Here is a 19,283-nt window from a genome sequence, read left to right as displayed (position 1 = left end):
ATCTTTTAAATTGATTTAGAAATAAGATACGATAAAACGGAAATTTCAAAATTCCATAATTTATTTAGTAGATATTTTTTTTTACCTACAACAGAAGTTCTTAGCCTGCATTTCACCAGATGGGAAGTGGTGATCAGGCTGAAAGTGGAAACGAGCTTCACGCGAAATCCTCAACCACAGATAATTGTTTGAAATTGTATAAAAAGGGTGAATAACCATAGCTTTGAGTTACGGCGATTACTACTTTCAGTAGTATGCGGATTATAACACTTCTTCAGACTACGTTTTATCACCTAACATTACAAAGACTATCTCTCTCTGTGCTGCAGGAAGTAATTTGAAAAACTAACTCTTCTATCTAAAAGATAAATAAATCCACTTACCTCATCTTCGTTTCTGTAGTTAGCTATCTCGTTTCTGAAAAATAAATTATGATTAGTTAAAACCATCAGCGTAACATTATACTTTGAAAACGAAAGAAAAGCTAAGCGAGGAGTGAACCTACTTTGTTTATACTAAAAGTGCCAAAATGATTGCTTTGTGATACAATCATTACGTTCACACTACAGCTGTCTTCAAATCAGTAACTAAGTAAAATTAGTTAATTTGACTTGTATAAAATTTACTTATTTATGATAGATATTATACAAGTTTCAAGTATGTATTGCGAAAAATAGGTTTAGGAGCCCATTATCAGCATCCTCAAAAAAGCTAAGCCTCGGCCTAAGAATAATTTTGTCATCGAAGCAGCCTAGTAGGTCACCTATAAAGCCTCTTTAGTTGGACAACGGGTTATATTTTACACACATAGAACTGTCAAACATTACGATGAATTGCTGTGGTGTGGGTGTGACCTGTTTTATGACTAGACCCTACTGAATTGCTTAGAGTCTACTAAAAATAAATTTGTGTATTAGGAAATCAATACAAGATAGAGCAAAATTAATAATAATAATTAATAATGATAAAAAAAATATGTTTACCTTCCTCGAAGTTTAGTGATGACCGGCATCTGTGCGGTGCTGTCGTGTATCCTGACTTGCGTTGGGTCAATTTCCTCGCATTCCTCTTCAAAAGGCATCCCTGTCCTTCTGGCTAGAATAGAATCCATAAATGGACTGTATATTTGACCCGAAGTACCCAATATATCATCGATGTCTGTGTATCGCGATATGTATTTTTCCATTCCTTTCTGGTACATATTTCTTCTACGATATTGATGATTGTTTTCGTATGGTGAGTGACGTCCTATGAAATCTTCATTTTCTTTAGGTGTTTCCAAGCCTTCAGGACTTCTTCTGTCACCCAAAGGTTCGTCGTCTGGTAGATGTAATGGGAATGGAGGTATGTGCGTTGGACTGATATATACCTGCACTTCTTCCGAGTCAGAGGAATCAGACTCATCTGGAGGAGTGGGAGTTGGCAATTTTTCGATACCCTCTGGAATGTTTTTGTCGCTTGATAACCACCACGCTCTTTCACCAGACTCTATATGCCGAATCCGACCCAAAGGAAACCGCTTTTGATCAGAGTTTGATTTACTCAGACTATTTGACTTACTCAAACTATTTGATTTACTCAAACTATTTGATTTACTCAAACTATTTGGAACCTCTTTATTATTGCTAAGAGATGAAGTTTCATTACTATTACTAGTAAGCCACCAATCTTTTTCTCCTGACTCTATATGTCGCACTTTATAAAAATTATACTTTTCGCTTTTGTCGCTATCACTGGATGATTTGCGAGGCGGAGATAATCTTTCTATTCCTTCTGGTATATTGGAACTACTATCTAACCACCAAGCTCTTTCACCAGATTCTACATGTCTAATTTTTTTCAGATGAACTGATCCATCATCATTGGAAGCAATGATATTTTTGGTTTTACTCGATTTATCACTTTCGGTCAAAATGTTTGAAACGTCTTTCCCAGTAGAATCTGAGCTAGAAATGTCTGGCCAATGACTATTTTCATTACTTTCTTGGTGTCTTAATTTGAACAAAGTTGCGACCGGTCCCAAAGCTCGTATAAGGAAAGACTTTGCTTCTTCAGTGCCCTCATCGTTTCTTTGTGGAGGTTGTGGTGAAGATTGCTTATGAGACACATCGGTTGGCAGTGAAGTTTCATCAGCAGATGTCCTAGAAACATCGATAGTTTTAGATCGAGACATTGCTTCATCTTCACTCATAGAAGACTGCGTCATGCTTGACTCTGGACTATTACTTTCTCGAGATTTTGGCTTAGATTTCGTTAAACTACTGCTTGAAGGAACTTTATTAATGTTTTTAGATGGGGAAACTGATGAGGAACTTTTACCACTTTTTTTCTCACTTACTTCACTGACCTGTTCGGAATCTGAGGAGCTAACTGATTTACTCCTTTTCTTAACAACTTTTTTCTTCGAAGACGAGTCTGAAGAAGAATCTGTGCTTGATTTTCGGACCTTCTTTTTTGTTTTTACAACACCTTCGGGTTTAGGGGCTTGTGGTGGTAAAAGACTGTTAGTAATTGTTACTTCTGGGGAAACTAACTCAGTTGTTGTTGTTGTAAGAATTTTGGGGCTTTTTAATGTGAAATTCACATTTATTATCATTTCTGACATATTACTGCTATCATCATCTTTCTTGTCCTCATAATAAAAAACTTCTTTATTATTTTCAGGTATGGTATTGTTAATTATAGGACTACTTTTACTATGTTCAGATGGAGAATGGGTTCCACTTATACTATCTTTAGATGGTGGCTCTGTGCTAGTACTTCGACTGTTTCTATCATTGTAAGAGTTACCTGAAGAATTGTCCCTAGATGTTGTGTATTTAGTAGAATATCTTCCTGCGTAGCCTGTGTAACTACTTGAGGGATAAAGTGACCAACTAGTTACACTTGATCTTGCAGTACTGCCGAATCTACTAGATCTTGTTGGATCATCTAAGCGATCTGATTGTATTTCTTTGTCAATCATTTCTGGTTTATTTTTTGAACGGGTAATAGTTTTCTCTGTGGTTTTTGCCATATCCGCTCTTCTACTCCGGACATAAGCTGATGAACCTGGTGGTGTGGGCGATGTATGACGAGTGATGACAATTACAGTTTCTGTCTCAATTTCAGTCCCTTCGGCACTTTGAATTTCACAATGCTCTTCACTATGATTATTTAAACTAATCTCTTTCTGTGGGCTATCTTCTTTTTCTTCTTTAATTGATATTGAAGGTGATACTGACTTCTCAGTCTCAAATTTAGGACTATCTAACGTAGGACTATGATTTACAGGAGATACAGAAGATAGTTTAATTGTAGGGGAGTAGTTCGAAGATAACCTATTGGCTATCGCGTATCTGTTTATCGTAATATCGGGCTTTACTTCTGCTCTTGAAGCAGGTCGGCTGTAACTTGAAGTTCGAGGATGCTTGTTAGAGTACAAGCTAGTCAAGCTGTTATAGCTTGATAACTTGTCAGTCTTGCTTGGAATGTCTTTGTCTCGATTTACTGGACTGGATTCTGGGCTTTTATCTTTTAAAGTTTTGGTCGTCTGCCTGCCGGGACTCAAATGCCTTGACGGTCGAGTGTAACTGTATTTTGACAGTGATGTGACTGGGCTGAGATCTCTAGTTTTCCCGCTGATGCTAGGCATACTGTACTTCGACTTTGACACAGGACTGACATCTCTGCTTTTGCCATTGGTAGTAGAGTATTGTTTGTATTTTGAAGAAGTTGAAACTGGACTGGTTTCTCTGCTTTTTCCGGTTACTGGAACGGTAAGTTTGGTATAGTCTTTTTTTTCGTAGGTTGATGTTGATTTTTCTTTTTTTCCATAATTTGCATATTTATTAGCGATAGCTGAGATGGGTGTTTCATCTTTGGCTGACCGTTCACCACGAAGGATAGGTATGCTGGATTTGTAGGATGGTGTCGGACTGAGATATTTAGCAGTGACCGAGGTCGGTCGGTCGGTGCTGGTGGTGGTCGACCCACGAGTAGCTGACGAATCTCGGCTGCGTCCGTACGTTGAGGACTTACTCGTATCATACTGAAAAAGGATAAATTAATAATTTTAACAAATTTCATTTTCTGTCTCTTGTACCACTTGTTTCTTAATAACATAATTAAAGGATTATAATAATAGCCAGAACATGATGTGTTGCAACTCTGGTTACATCGTGCCGCTTATTTTAAATTCATTATCATATACTCGTAATTAGGCGGGAAAAAGTCTCCCAAAAAAGCTTTGGACTCTACCAAACTACGAAATATCATTACGGTACACTTTTTGACTGCATCATTCCGACTTCTACACATTAATTTCACGTGTCCTTAGTAGATAAACGTTATGAATGTGATCAACAGCTCAAAGATAAGTTTATAAAGTTGATTTTCGATTAGTTCGTTACCATATTCCATAAACGGATCTCTATATTTAAAAAAGAGAATTTTCCATTTTAATATAGCACCAAATCCATATTCTTCATTCAACACTATCACGCATAATGTTGTGCCTTTCACTGTTTTATAAATAGCAAAGGGAATGCGGCACGGGCGCAAAGTTAACGGATAATCTATAACCTTCCAAATTAGACTTTCCAACTTAGGAAATAAGGATGTCAATATTTGCAAAATAAAATACAATATACAGGGAGGGATTTTATTGAGCGCCTTGTTATTTTAGATATGTTAAGCCTAGTAGACTGATTAATAGTGGCTAAGTTGAGGAATGTTGAGTTGATTTTTACTGTTGATACTTCTCATCAAATCAAAATAGTCTAAGATACAACTTAGGCTGAGTTGCACCACCATATTTTAACGGTAACTTTAATGGTAACCGGTGTTTTTGTATGGAGTTTAACAGATTGTTGACGTTTGTTGAAGTTGAAGTAAAATGGTGCTACTCAGCCTTAGCGTGTAACCAATCATCAATGTTATTTTTAAATAGGCAACTAGTAATTAAATATAGAATTTAACTTACATATTTTCTAAAAGACATTTTGGATTCCTTTCTTCGATTGTGATGAGCGTTACTCACGTCACCTGGAAGTATAAAACAGGAAATTCAAATGCGAATTAAACATTACAATTATAAATACACAGATATCAACGGGACTATTGCCACTTCTCGTCCCCACCATTGCATCTCCTGTGTAGGTCTACAGCTTGACTGTCAATCCAATCAGTGAAGGCCAAGTTCCCGGGGGAAAGTTAAACTGTCATTGGACCCGCAACGAAATTAATCAGAAGAACATAAGAAGAGTTCGAAGTTAAGGTTCAACTTCCCTCCATTGCCAAGCGGTTGACAGGTGACAAACAAAGGTTTAGTATAGTAACCTTTATGAAAATATATTCCACGGACAATATGACCTATTAGTTACCTGCCATACTTTTCACCTGCCAATAATATTTTTCACAAAATCACTTAAAAGCACGGAAATTTACCCTTGACGCGACAAGATCGGTGTAATATATTGCAGAAACAGATGTATGTTGCATTGAATTAAGCATTATGTCACGTTCATGTTTCGAAATATCGCACTCCCACAAGATATGATGGGCAGACTGCTCATGACTGACTTCATAGATATCAGATCATTTTTTATTTGACTGTTCCGATCATCATATCACGTTGTGTCTATAGACGAGTAAAGTCTAACTTTTGAGTCAAGAATGGAAACTGAACGGCTACGCCTTAAAGCTGTCATAACGTCGCTTGCCTCTCTAACTGACATTTTGCAAAATTTTCAGGCGATTGGACAGATCGATTCGTCTTGCAAAATTGATTAATATGGTGTAGAAAACTCAGTTTCGAAAAAAAAATTAAAGATACGTCAGTTACAGAGGCAAGCGATGATAAATGCAAAAGAAAATATAGAAGTGTTCATTTGTCAGTCAAGGTCTGAAAATGACAATTATTATATCTCTGAGGATAAACATGTCTAGGAAATAAGTACTTAGATAACGTTAAAATGCATTTGTAATAATAATATGTATTTTTTTAGTCCTTAATTAAATATCATAGGTACCTCCCTTGACGTCGGTTGATGTTAAAATATTTTCTCTTTTATGAATACTCAAAGAAACTTGTGCCTTGATGTTTTGGCTGACGACCAGATCCGCTAGTTTTTGCAATATTTCCGCGTATTGTATTAGCTAATTTGTATACAGCTAGGTACTCAATTATATCATTTTGTGTGAACGAAAATAGCAAAACAACATCAATATTCGGATTAAATTATGTTCTAAACTTCCGTCTAGCCTTTCAACAGTATTGTTCTCTCATTATTAACTATTTCATAAACATTGTAAATTAAACTCTATAAAGGCCATTCAGTACTTGCTCTACGGATGATTCAAAGACTCTATTTTTGCATCATCGTGTCTACCCTGGCAATTGTAACTAATATTCTTTAGGTAGATTAACATAGCTCATTAGCTCCGTCAACAATTCAACATACACTGGTCACAAAAGTAAGTATCCCACTTTTATAATTGCGATAACTTTGTAGGTTCAAAAGATATACTTCCGAAATAAAATAAAAGCTTGAAAGGAAAAGGTTTGTTAATATATAAGAAAGCTGATAAGATTTGCCATATTTTATTTTATTTAAATCTCTACCTATCTATGGTTTTGCTATGGCTTAGGAAAAAAATAAATTTTGCTATTGCAGGCCAGTGTATAATAATATCAATTGTTTTATATGGAGCGCTTATTTTTCAGTACCATAGTAACAAAAACGACATAATGCCCCTATGGATGACCTAATCTCTAAGTCACTCTGTTAAATAATAATTTATCTGTATAGCGCGTTAAACTTTGTATACTGGCCTAAATCGATCAAGTCAATAGAACTCAAGTGTGCCAGATGCAGTTTCAATTTTATTTCCTAAGACATAAAGCTAGCTTTCTATTGCACAACTATTTTATTAGTGTACCAACTAACAACTATGTCTGGTCTGGTCATACTCGAAATAAAAATTGCAAAATCAACTATCCCGGTTGAAGTTCATCGTACTCTAAGAATCAGATTTGATTTTGCACTGGAATTTATTCTATCCTAAGAGAAGTAATTAGGTATTTTTCAATGGATCTGTACTCCTAGATGTTTTTTTAATCAAAAAGAATATAAGTAATTTGCATTGCAAAAATGGCTATTAGGTACCTGTCAAGTCTACTTACTATTCTATGTATATAGTCCAACGATTCTAAAAAGTCAAGTGGCAAAAATCGGAAATAATAACTAAGTATTGTTAGTAGCCCTTTTGTTCTGAATATCGAAGTTTCACAATGTCCCAATTTTGGACAACAGTCAAGTTACACAGTAAATTCGCCGCCCTAAACGCCTGTGTTGTTTTCTAGGAAAAATAGGACAATGCAAGAACAAACATTATCACCCGTGCTAATCATGCAATATTTCAACTGTGAAGGAATGGCTGCTATTTCTGTACTCCTGAGCCGACGAGTTGTCTAGGTGAAACTGTTTTGAGGAGTAATTTCTATTGACTCATGTTTGAAGGAATACTGCACAAACGATAATCGCAGCATTGTTGACAATCATGACCTTGGGTTGGACTATTTTTCATGGGACAGATACCTGACACACGAATTATTTATTTTGAGAAAACCAAGGTTTCACATTATGTGACAGTAACAACTTAAGCAACAACTAAACCACTTATGGTATCATAGGTTTGTTCATTTCAGCCAACGACGTCCACGGCTGGTCCCTCAAGGATTTCCATAACGACCGGTCCTAAGCTGCCCGCATCCATTCCCACAGACGTACAAAGCTAATTTGACAATGAATAAGCCAACAACTACACTCGGCATCAAATAAATCGCACCTGCCGCAACGAGCACTTCTCAAACGTATGCATCCCCACTTCCCACCAACATTGGTTCCATTTGAAAGCCTAGTTCTAAACTTTTCATTAAACATTTAATTAAAGGAAAGGTTTTTACCCCAAAAATGTGTTTTTAGAAGGATCCAGAGTCACTTCTTCAAAAAATAGGTAGTTACGCTTGAGCCAACTTTTATGCCTATAAAACTGTTAATTGGGATTAATCACTATCCATCTGTTAAAAAGGACACGTAAGATCATTATTTGGTTTTATAACCACAAAAATTGGTCTAATTGATCCCAGAGGTGAGCCCAAAGTGAGGCCTTTTTTCAAGTCACATTTATGGTACCTGTTAATTGTTTATAAAAAAAATGATGTGTTTTTCTTTAAGTTTATTTATTGGGCTTTCAAATAACACCAATATTGTTTGGGCACCATGATTGTGTCAGAATAAAATCTTTAAAGTTCGCGTCGCGGAAGGTGCGATTTATTTGATGTTGAGTGTGATATAACACATAGGCTGTAGAGTTATCATCATGAAACCTATTACCATTTGAAACACATGTTGCTGCTGTAGTTACAATTATTAAACACTAGCTTTCCGCCCGCGGCTTCGCCCGGGTGGAATTTTGTCTGTCACAGAAAAACTTTATCGCGCGCGTCCTTGTTTCAAAAACCGGGATAAAAACTATCCTATGTTCTTTCCCGGGACTCAAAATATCTCTATGCCAAATTTCATCAAAATCGGTTGCGAGGTTTAAGCGGGAAAGCGTAACAGACAGACAGACAGACAGAGTTACTTTCGCATTTATAATATTATTAAGTTGGGATACAAAAAACTACTTCTGTTCGGATTTGGTTTAAGATTGCACTTGAAAGAAATGAATGATGAATGGTAACTGTAATGAACCGGAATAAGACAATTTAGAAAAAAATCGACCAAACATTTATTTTTCATACTTTTGAGAACTGTTTGGTAAGGATCTGGAAAACATCTGAATGAAAAAAGTGTTTCAATGGGTTAACTAAATAATAACAATTTTGTTTGTTTTGATTAACTCGGACGAAGCACAGTCATCGATCTTTGAAGGTCGGACAAGTAAAGGTTCTGCCCTCATTTTCTAGCCTTATTATTTATAATTAGTTACCTGCAATCGGCTGGGCTATTACATTAATCTCGTCCCAAATAAAATTAAACAATTTCATTCTTGTTTCAGTTTAAAACTGCAGATTGATGATCTCAGACTCAGACTATCGAGCGTTTTCACTTCTCGGTAGGTACAATATGTTGCACATACCAAAGTTTTCAGAAGAATATTAATTATTCTAGATGCTTTAGCCTCTTGAACCTAGGTTAGCAATAACATTAATAGCATACTAAATTTATTGCGTCATTCGTTTACCTTTACGTTAAACGAACGTCTTTCAATAGTAACTGTTAGATTTATTTACGGACGTGTACCACCGAAATAAATGACCTACTCTCGCCAAGTGTCAAAGACTTCGGTTGTTGCCTCCGACGAAATGGGGGCAGCCAGCTTCCGAGAGCTGTGCTGGCCAAGTTGGACTGCCAGACCTGCCAAGTCAGAGCACCTAGTTCCCACAGCTTCCGGACTTATACACGCTGCTGGGTTCGGGCTTGTAAAAGAGAGCAACGGAGATGTGGGGACTGAATCTAATTCACACGATATAAAAGTTTATATGATAGCCCTTGGAGCAGAAAAGTTCTCGAGTGGCGACCACTGATCGGAAAACGTAGTAAGGCAGGCCTCCTGCTCACTCGGTGGAACAGCAATATGGTAAAGGTGGCGGGAGGCACCTGGTTGCGGGAAGTGCAGGACCGGTCGTTTTGGAATTCTATGATGAAGGGATTTGTCCAGCAGTGGACGACATTTCTTGAAGCCAGAACTAACTACAAAGTAATTATGGTGAAGAATGAGAGCATCCTTTCCAAATCATTTTTTTAAACTAACCTAGCAGTTCCTTACAACTTGCGAAGATTTTGGACTGGTTGACTCGAGATTTTAAAAACGCTGATTCAAACCCCGCCGTTGTCAAACTGTTGTGGTGAACCCACTCGTTACACAAGCCTAAATAGCTTAGAAGGTAGTTACGGGGGGCAATTTGTGCAATGCAACATTCAATAGCTTATACGAAAACCTATACTTTAAAAAATACTTACTTTATATCCAAGAACTACGTGTCACGAGCACGTCCCAGCGACTGGGAGCCGGCGGCCTCCCGGCTCGACCAGCTGGCGTGTTTGGATGACGTCTTCCAGAATCTGAAGAAAACGGTGAAATATTAACTATCGAGATGCAAAAGACAAAAATCCATATAATGCAGATGACAGTTACTAAATGGCTGTGCTATAAGGAAATGCAGAAGTGTCGTTTATTGACCGGCCAATAAATACCTTTCTTACAAGGTAATCTAGAATTTCTCATATAAAAATTAAGTCAGTGCCTGGAAAATGCCATGGTTTAGAAATGTTCTTAGTTTTTTGTAGCCTATTTGCTCAATAATACCATCAGTTACATTTCAATAAAGTCTTGACAAAATCTGTCCACCAGCTAAGACGGAACAGACCGACAAATATTGCTTTCATACGCTGTTACATTTACCATAATGTAATGTTATGTATAAATAAATCAGCGATATTTTCAAGCGATTCATGCAGACTTGTTGAAATATCCTTGATTACTCGAGAGCCTCCCGTTACCGGAGTGGCCTACTTGTCTTATCATATCAGACTTATTTACAAACCGATCGAAACAAACTGTACAATGAACATTTGTATAGTCTGTATGTATTTGTATGTCTGTGTGGGTAGCTTGGTCAATATGGGTAGCTCGGGGTAATTGGACAAAATTCTACGTGCTCGCAGAAAAATAGTTTGTTTATTTAAGTAATTGTTGTGATAACTAAGTGCATCCTTCTTATTCTTTTTCAGAATTTTACACTTATGGTATCAGTCCCAATGCAATAGGATCTGATCTGAGCGCCCAAAGCATGATCTGATAGTCGAATAAACGTGTTCTGTGTAGCATATTTCTGCTTGTATTTTTTCATAAACAACAAGTAATAACTAATTCACTTACGCCTTTACTAACACGTCTAAATTAATAAAATTAAATTAAATTGATTCGTAGTGATGTCGGATAAAACTTTACTATTATTCTAACACGTTTCAATCATAATCGAAATTATGTCGAGCGTTTCAGTCGTAAAACATCACTGCGTGCGCGCATGTTAAATGTTTTTATAATTGAACGAAGATTCAGAGAAATACCTTTGATAATCGTAATGTACAAATAATTAGTACTTGCTACAACATTTTTTTTTTGCCTAATTAGATTTGGCGTGATTGAACCTTTGAAATATTTTATGCCTAGGCTGGGTTGTACCATCTTACTTTAACTTTAAACGTCTAAAGTCTGTCAAACTCATCCATACAAAAAAAAGCGGTTTTCGTTATAGTGCCGGTTAAAATCAGGTGGTGCAACTCAGCCTTAAAATATTCTACGCTTAAACTTTAAAGTAAATTAAAACACTTGTATCTGTAGAAAAAACCAACACGACTCCGAATAAGTATTTTATCTCAAATGTAGAATTTCTGATAAGTATGAAATGACGAGAAACATCATAATATTATAAATGTGAAAGTTTGGATGTCTGGATGATTCTTACTCTTTCACGCAAAAACTACTGAACGGATTTTGTGGAAACTTTACAGATTATTGTTTGTAACCCTGGGTAACATATAGGCTATAATTTATGCCGATTTGTGCCACTAAATTTCACGCGAGTGAAGCCGCGGGCAAAAGCTTTTTTTTATACATAATGCATGTTGTACGTAGTAGTTGGCGGGTTATTAATCTAAGGTCATCTGTGTATTTATATTTACTATGAATAATCAAAACACTCTATCAAATTGAAGACAATTAATAGAGTCCATGTAAGTATCTCTTCATATAGTAGTAAAATACTTCTATGCTTATACTCATATTAAAAATGTGAAAGTTTATGATGATGGATAGATGTCTGTTACTCTTTCACGCACAAGCTACTGAAAGGATTTTGACAAAGGTTTACAATAGTTCAGTTTAAACACCGTGTAGTGCGCGTACAGAAGACGGGTCATCGAGGTAAACACTGCGGTATCTAATGTAGTTGTGATAAGGTCGATTTTGCGCCAATAAATGAGTCTAATATGCTGTGTACTACAAGCAACATCACCACATCGTACCATCCATTTTGTTGCAAAATTGCCTTTATTACAACTAAATAAGAATACAGTGTTAGCTTGAAAGGTCCACGACTTTATTGTTCTTCTTTTCCCACAGGGTCCATGTACACTGTACGTACATGTCTGTCTAATGACGGCCTAGGAAAAATTGTAAACGGTCGCAAAGGTTCCACCAAACTCTTTGGTCGCTCGCCTGGCCGGCGAGAAACTTCTTTTTCTTTTATTGTGTTTAACGACTGTCACTTTTTTCTCTTCTCTTTGACTTTTCTTTCTATTCTTGAACTAAACTATTGTAGTGTGATTTTTTATACACAGTATAATGTATTCATATCCACCTACTCTGTTGCAACAGGTACCTCCTAGGTAAGTAAGCCCATGTCTATGTAATTTCCACCATTACAAATTGTCACTGATATTACGCAATAAAGATGTGAATTTGAATTTTGAAATTAGTAACTAAGAAAACACTTTGTTATTTCTAATGTCGTGGAACTCGTGGCCCTTTGGGAAACAAAGTATGAACTTGAATTTTTTGAAAACAATAGAGCTGTGGACCTTTGGGAATAAGCCGCTTGATGTGCCCTCGTCCGTACATTTCACACATCCTACGAGCCCGCACCACGTGCATAGGTGCGCGCGCGCTGCACCAATGCGTATACGGCTAAAAATAGACGAGCGGCGTTGGGACATCCTGACAAATTATTTTTATATATGCCTGCATGTTATATCCGTTCTCCATCTAGACAGATTTAATGGATTGTTGTTGAATGTGATTTTTACGTGCACTAAGCTTTTGTAGGATAAAATTTATATCATATTATACGTACTCCTAGTCCTACTCACATCTTAAATCCTTGTCATTAAAAATTATGAAAGTTGTATACAAAGACGAGTATTGTAGAGAATTTCAAAATAACGACATAAGTAATAAATTAGGTCATTGTATGTACTTATTTAAGGCATACACAACTAAAAGTAAGAAAGACTGGGTCCAGCTTAATGCCCAGTTAAATTAAAAGTATTTCGTTCTAATAAATAAACTCAAATTATTCTGTTCAAATTAATAGTATGAAATATTTTTAAAAATAAAACTTCTGTTTATTTCTGTCAAATAGAAGAATGTAAAAGCCCTGAAAATTACTCAAAAAAATATTGTTTTGGATGTGACAATTGTGAAAATATTAAAAAAAAATACCTATTTTATGGTCAACTCCAGGATTTAGGCTTGATTCTTACAAGATTTCCTAACACTTAGGATTTAAGCTCACACACAAGCAAACACAACATCAAGAATTCTCAGGTTCTGTACATTTTTTACTATCAGTTCTTATAATCAAGTTATTGGCTCCGTGCACGATTACAGCGCCAACTAGCGTCCACAACTTTGAGGGCTCTGTCACATTGACATTTAGGTCGTATATTTGTGAAAAAATATCGAAATGAAGAAATAACAAATATTTTCGACTAATAAGTTGTTGTGATACCACGATTTGGATGGAAAAAAGGTTTTGAAATCATTTTGGTCATTCAAATCAAATGAGGTAAGTCCAAAAAGTGTGTTTAATTTTGATTGTGTCAGGGTTTGTTTACTTCATTTATAGTTGTAGTTTTACAGTAAAACTTTTTTTTTTTTTTTTTTTTTTTTGCTAGCCAAGGCAGGTATTTGACCGCAATCGCACCTGGTGTTAAGTGAGATGCAGTCTAGGATGGTACATACCTGCCCTGTAAGTGCCTATTCACTCTCGCCTTGAAAACGCCCGGATTATAGTGTTCATCGCAAAAACAAAAAGAAAAAGCTACTTTAACGGTTTCATTATATAACAGTAAATATATTTAAATGTTCCTGTATCGCTGGTAATAAATTAAATATCGTTTTCAGATCGAAATGAGTTTGTTTTGAAGACCGGATTTGTGAGTGTTACAATATCAAATTCCAACCACAAACCGTATTTAAAGGAAAGTTGTTGGTATTGGCTGGTCAAGTCCGAGATGTAGAAGAATTAAGAACAAAACAAGGACAGAGTTCAATAATTCACGCTCTCATCATAAGGCAAACATCTGTGCTCAACAACTACTGTGACTCATTTTTGTACTACCACGTTGTATAGTCTAGTTATTTCCAAATTGTAAACGGTTATTAAACCAGCCTTATCGAAATACAGTCCACTCTTTTATTTAAGTTCCCAGTAGGACCCTTTTCATGCGATTAATTAATGATATTAAAATGTAATAAGTAGAATCGCTTTGCCATTGACAGATACATCGGATGACAGAGCTTACATTATTTCTACTTTTGACCACCATGAGCGCTGCGATCGATTATGTTTCCCCCACCTAGTACTTCGCACCCAGCGAATAAGGAAAGAAACATGTCTACTCTACACACAGAGAAATTGAATGACTGCAATATCGTATAGGTTGTAAACATTTTGATGTAATAACTAGACTACGATCACGTAAGTTGTGATTAAACCGGCAATTAGTTTGTTATAACAGATTAATAATGATTGTATACGAAATTGCTAACTAACATAATCATTTAATTAAGGAAGCAAATGTGGTTGTGTATATAAATTACGAACTCATTAGTTTGAAAAATAAGTCTTGCTATGTATGTTTATTTAACAATATAATATATGACTACTTTAATTAAGTTAGCTATAGGAAACAGATAAATAGAAATTTATTGAATTACGTTACATCAGTTGACCATGAAATCAGTTGAAATCCTAGACGAATAATACATTATTCGAAACTTAATAAAACGAGTATGCCTTAATTTTAAATGTTGTAATTCTATCGTATAGTTATTAATTTTCAAATGCATTAAGCTAGCCAATAGGGGCGGAGCAATAAAGAAAAATGTTACAGAAACGGGAAATATTATTCAAACTATTTTTATGCGTACGAAGTCGCGGGAAAAGCTAGTTAAATAACATCTGTAGCAATATTTGTTGGACACCCTAAATCAAAAGAAAAATATCTTCAGCAGTTGTTTACATTCTAATTATAAGTAAGAAACGAGACCATTATGCAATAAAAATTAATAAAATATGTCTCATGATTAAAGTATGTTTTTACGTATGGCTTCATTACAAACATCAATATTATTTTACTTGTTATGTGTGTCATCGTTTACTTATGAAAAATATTATTTTCACAGTAAATATTTCAGCCACTAGAATGCAGCTATAATCATAGCTGGGCACCGTTAATCAAATAGTTAACTTCGTTAATCGTTAAACCGTTAATAAAAAAATTAACTTCGTTAAACGTTAAAACGTTACATTTCGCAAGAGTTAACGCAAGTTAACGTTAATCGTTAATCCGTTAACACATGATAATAAAACGAAAAAAATAATATGTTCAAATAATTTCGAAAGCTTGTATCGCGCATGGAATTTATTCCTCTTTTATGTTTGCGCTACAAGCTTTCGAAATTATTTGAACCATGCATAAGTACAATTATTTTTTTCGTTTTAGTACAACTGCATTTCATTATAAAAGCTTGTTAGGGTTCCGTAGCCAAATGGCAAAAAACCCTTATAGATTCGTCATGTCTGTCTGTCCGTCCGTATGTCACAGCCATTTTTTTCTGAAACTATTAAGAGCTATACTGTTGAAACTCGGTAGGTAGATGTATTCTATGAACCGCAGAATATTTAGATGCAAAAATAAAAAAATAATATAAAATATTGGGGGCTTCCCATACTTAGAACTGAAACTCAAATTTTTTTTTTCATCAAACAATACGTGTATGGGGTATCTATGGATAGGTCTTCAAAAATGATATCGAGGTTTCTAAAATATTTTTTTTCTAAACCGAATAGTTTGCGTGACAGACGCTTCCAAAGTGAAAAAAAAATTGCCTACTAACTTCTAAAATCAGAAAATGAAAAATCTAAAAAAAATCATCGTACTTACATAAGTATACCAAATTTCAGCTCAATCGGTTGAGGAAAACTGGTCTTAAAGTGATCTGGTTACCAAAACTGTTGTTTTGGGTTCTGGAAGTTCTGGAAGCCCGAACGTACTTGTCAGAACGCGTTTTTCAGCGTGCCTGCTGTATCTTTTTGGTAAATAGTAGGTACTGGATTAACGATTAACGGACTTAGGATAATTTAACGGAAGTTAACGAGTCCGTTAACATTTTTTAAAGTTAACTTAAAAGTTAATCCGTTAATAGAAATGTTAACTTCGTTAATTAACGATTAACGGATTAACGAGTTAATGCCCAGCTATGGCTATAATGTACTAAATGTTCGAATGCTTCTAACGTTTTCATGTCTAAATCAAATTATAACGATATTCGCTCTTGGGCAAAAAAAATACAATGTGCACAAAAAATATTCCGATTAAATCACCGCCCACTCAGTGATATCTTCAGAATATCCGAAATCGAAGTTTGCACTGCTCGTTAATTTTCAGACAAGAGGAACAAGAATAAATAACGATCGGCGCGTGAGCATAAAACAATTATAAAACGTAACGAACTTGACACACATTGGCGACTGTTTCAAACCTGGCTGGTGAAGCTCGAAAAACAAACAAAAAATACATGAAAACCATAAACTTGATTCAAATTAAGATTCCTGTTCTAAAACAATTGAAACTCAATTTAGTTTCATTCATTTTTCAAACAATTAGTACGTACTTAGGTATATCGTTTACGGTTTAAACCTGGCTGGTATAGCCCGAAAAACAGAAAAAAAAAAAACAAAACATAAAAAGCATGATTTAAATTAAGATTCCTGATCGAAAACAATTGAAATTCGATTTAGTTTCTTTCAAATTTTAAATAATGAGACCTAACAATCAGATTTTTAAATAAACAGTTGTGTCAGAGTCAGAGGATTGTAAGAGCCATATGAATCACATTCTTCGAAAGCCAAAATGTCACTGATGAATAGTAAATAACAATAGCAACGTATCTTTTATAGCGTCTTAATTTTATAGTGAATTGTTTATTGATCCTATTTATTGACTCTAAAGACCACTCGCGGAGACGTTCCAATCTAAACCAGAGTAAAATATCGTTTGTAATGCGTCAATTTCTTTGACATAATAAGATTAAGTTGATTTATTTTTAATTTGATTTGGCACATCTATGATACTTGTGTCGCTATGAGAAAAAGTAAGTACTTATAATAATTAAATTAATAAATGAAAAAAAATTCAATGTCATTAGCAATATTCCAATTTTAATGTCTCTACTTCAATAAAAGCAAGCAAAGTTCTGAAATGAAATAATAATAATTCATGAGTTTCGTTAACCACATTGTTTTGTTTAGTTAGTCGCAGCAGCAAATTAAAGATATTGACAGCGAATTGAATTAATTGATACATACAATTTCAGAAATGATTATGATAGGGGTATACAAAAAACACAATAACTTCTTAGTTGAAAACTTTAAAATTTTAAATCGCTGTCCTTAGTTGTGGACCTATTCATCTATAATACACTTTGTAAACATAAATCTGAGTAAATAAATAAACATCGATTTTTGAAATTTATGCATTTGTTAATTATATTCTATGCAAGAATATAAAAGTCTCCATCTGGGTGAAATTGAAGCCTAACGGAAACTGTCGTATTTACTCACACTCCTGCGCACGTATAAAATTAATGTAAATCGCTACGATAAGATTGTAAACACGATTTTTAAAATCGAAAGTAAACAAACTTCACTGGTAGACAAATTAATGCAAAACATTTATATTTGACTTGCAATTTTCATCAAAAAATAAATACTTACATTCTCGCTTTCTATAAAAACAGTTCTGCATTTCACATTCACTTCCTTATATCACAAAGAAAATAGCACAAACGATTATTTTTGTAACGGAATCGTTAGACTTGATTCCCTCGGGAGCTTACACAAAATACCGTTTTGGTTAATTACACGTTCAGTTGAATATGCACCGCTATGCGGTACGGAAATAAAATGTGCATTAAAACTTCATAATAAAGACTGCGTTGTCTATGATAGGTAGATTTGATGGTAAACTGGGGGTTTTGTGATGCATTTTGAGTAACAATTGAGGTTGACTGACCTGGCTCGGAGCGGAACAGAGTGCGCGCTGCAGGGCGGGCGGGCGACGACTGGGCGGGCGGCTGCGTAGACGCACGTCTCGAGTTCGGAATCCGTCCAAAGTAGCATGCGCGCGAACTCAAAACTTTCTTCCGAAAAAGCTTTAATACGCACTCGATACTTCCCATTTTTTGTCACACTGTCAAACTTATTATGAAAATGTGTAACACAAATATTGGAATATATGTAAACTGATAAGGGGCTATTTTCTATTAAGTACGCCATTATTGTACACGATATACTCGTATCAAAAACACTCAGTTTTCCCCCTTGTAAGATGTACTAAAATGCAGTTTTGGTTTATTTTTTTTTACTTAGGTAAGACGATTTTGTTTCATAGGAAGTGATGATAAATAATTATCTAGTAAAAAAAGGTTAATGATTAACTATTTGTACGAGTACTATATTTCCTTATACCTACTCGATAAATCCCTAGTGCTTCTTACAAGGTATTTTGTGCCTTTACATAAACTTTCGTTGAAGTCTAACGTGAAATAAATAGGCTCTGAAAACAATAAACATCCTGTACAACCAGCCTACATTCATGAAACCACATACTTTTTTTCCTCTGTTTATCAACACCGGCATCTCTCAGCGGTGCTACCACTTTTTTACTGTAGGTTTGGCAACATGATTATTTACTACTCGCCCTCATACTCCCACTGCAAACCTGTGACGTAGGTTTAGTGACTAGACAAATGAAATCAGTCAGGTCATTGATGATTGCGTCAGTCGGTGGCTTATTCCCAAAGGTATTGTTTTCAAAAAATGTAAGTTCATACTTTGATTTCCAACGGATCCACGACATTTGAAAAAAGCATTGATTTTCTTGCGGGTTCATGAGAATATTTCAAAGTTAAATTCTGTATTTAAAACGGCTCTTGTATCGTTTTACTGTACTTCGGATAAGTATCGTGGATTCTTGTAGAAATGAAGAATAATAAAGTCGTGGGCCTTTGGGAATATGCCCAGTCAGCCAGCATGCATCTCACCTTACCAACTTAAACAACGGTTTCTGAATTGTCATTTTTTAAACTTCTCAGTAGATACATAGTCAAATCTTCGTCTTAGTCGTTACACTCTTGACAGAGTGCTTGTGGTCGTCAGGAGTGTG

General features: G+C 35.3%; 1 protein-coding gene across 2 annotated transcripts in view; it reads right to left on the bottom strand.

Annotated features, from left to right (window-relative positions):
- The window catches only part of LOC114351443 (Formin homology 2 domain containing), an 87,417-nt gene extending 69,246 nt beyond the window's left edge, over positions 1 to 18,171 (bottom strand). For both annotated transcript variants that reach the window (XM_028302657.1, XM_028302658.1), the window contains exons 1-5: positions 18,132 to 18,171; positions 10,011 to 10,112; positions 4,964 to 5,025; positions 984 to 4,030; positions 384 to 417 (exon numbers count right to left, since the gene is read on the bottom strand). In XM_028302657.1, the coding sequence (XP_028158458.1) occupies positions 384 to 417; positions 984 to 4,030; positions 4,964 to 4,981 (3,099 nt within the window). In that variant the 5' untranslated portion in view covers positions 4,982 to 5,025; positions 10,011 to 10,112; positions 18,132 to 18,171. The remainder of the gene's footprint in view (positions 1 to 383; positions 418 to 983; positions 4,031 to 4,963; positions 5,026 to 10,010; positions 10,113 to 18,131) is intronic.
- Between the last annotated feature and the right edge of the window lie 1,112 nt (positions 18,172 to 19,283).

Source organism: Ostrinia furnacalis, unplaced genomic scaffold, assembly GCF_004193835.3.
Source record: "Ostrinia furnacalis isolate ACB-3 unplaced genomic scaffold, ASM419383v2 OfSCF1144, whole genome shotgun sequence".
NCBI classification, from domain to species: domain Eukaryota; kingdom Metazoa; phylum Arthropoda; class Insecta; order Lepidoptera; family Crambidae; genus Ostrinia; species Ostrinia furnacalis.
Note: the sequence above shows the minus strand (reverse complement) of the source record. Positions and strands in the feature narration are given on the sequence as shown.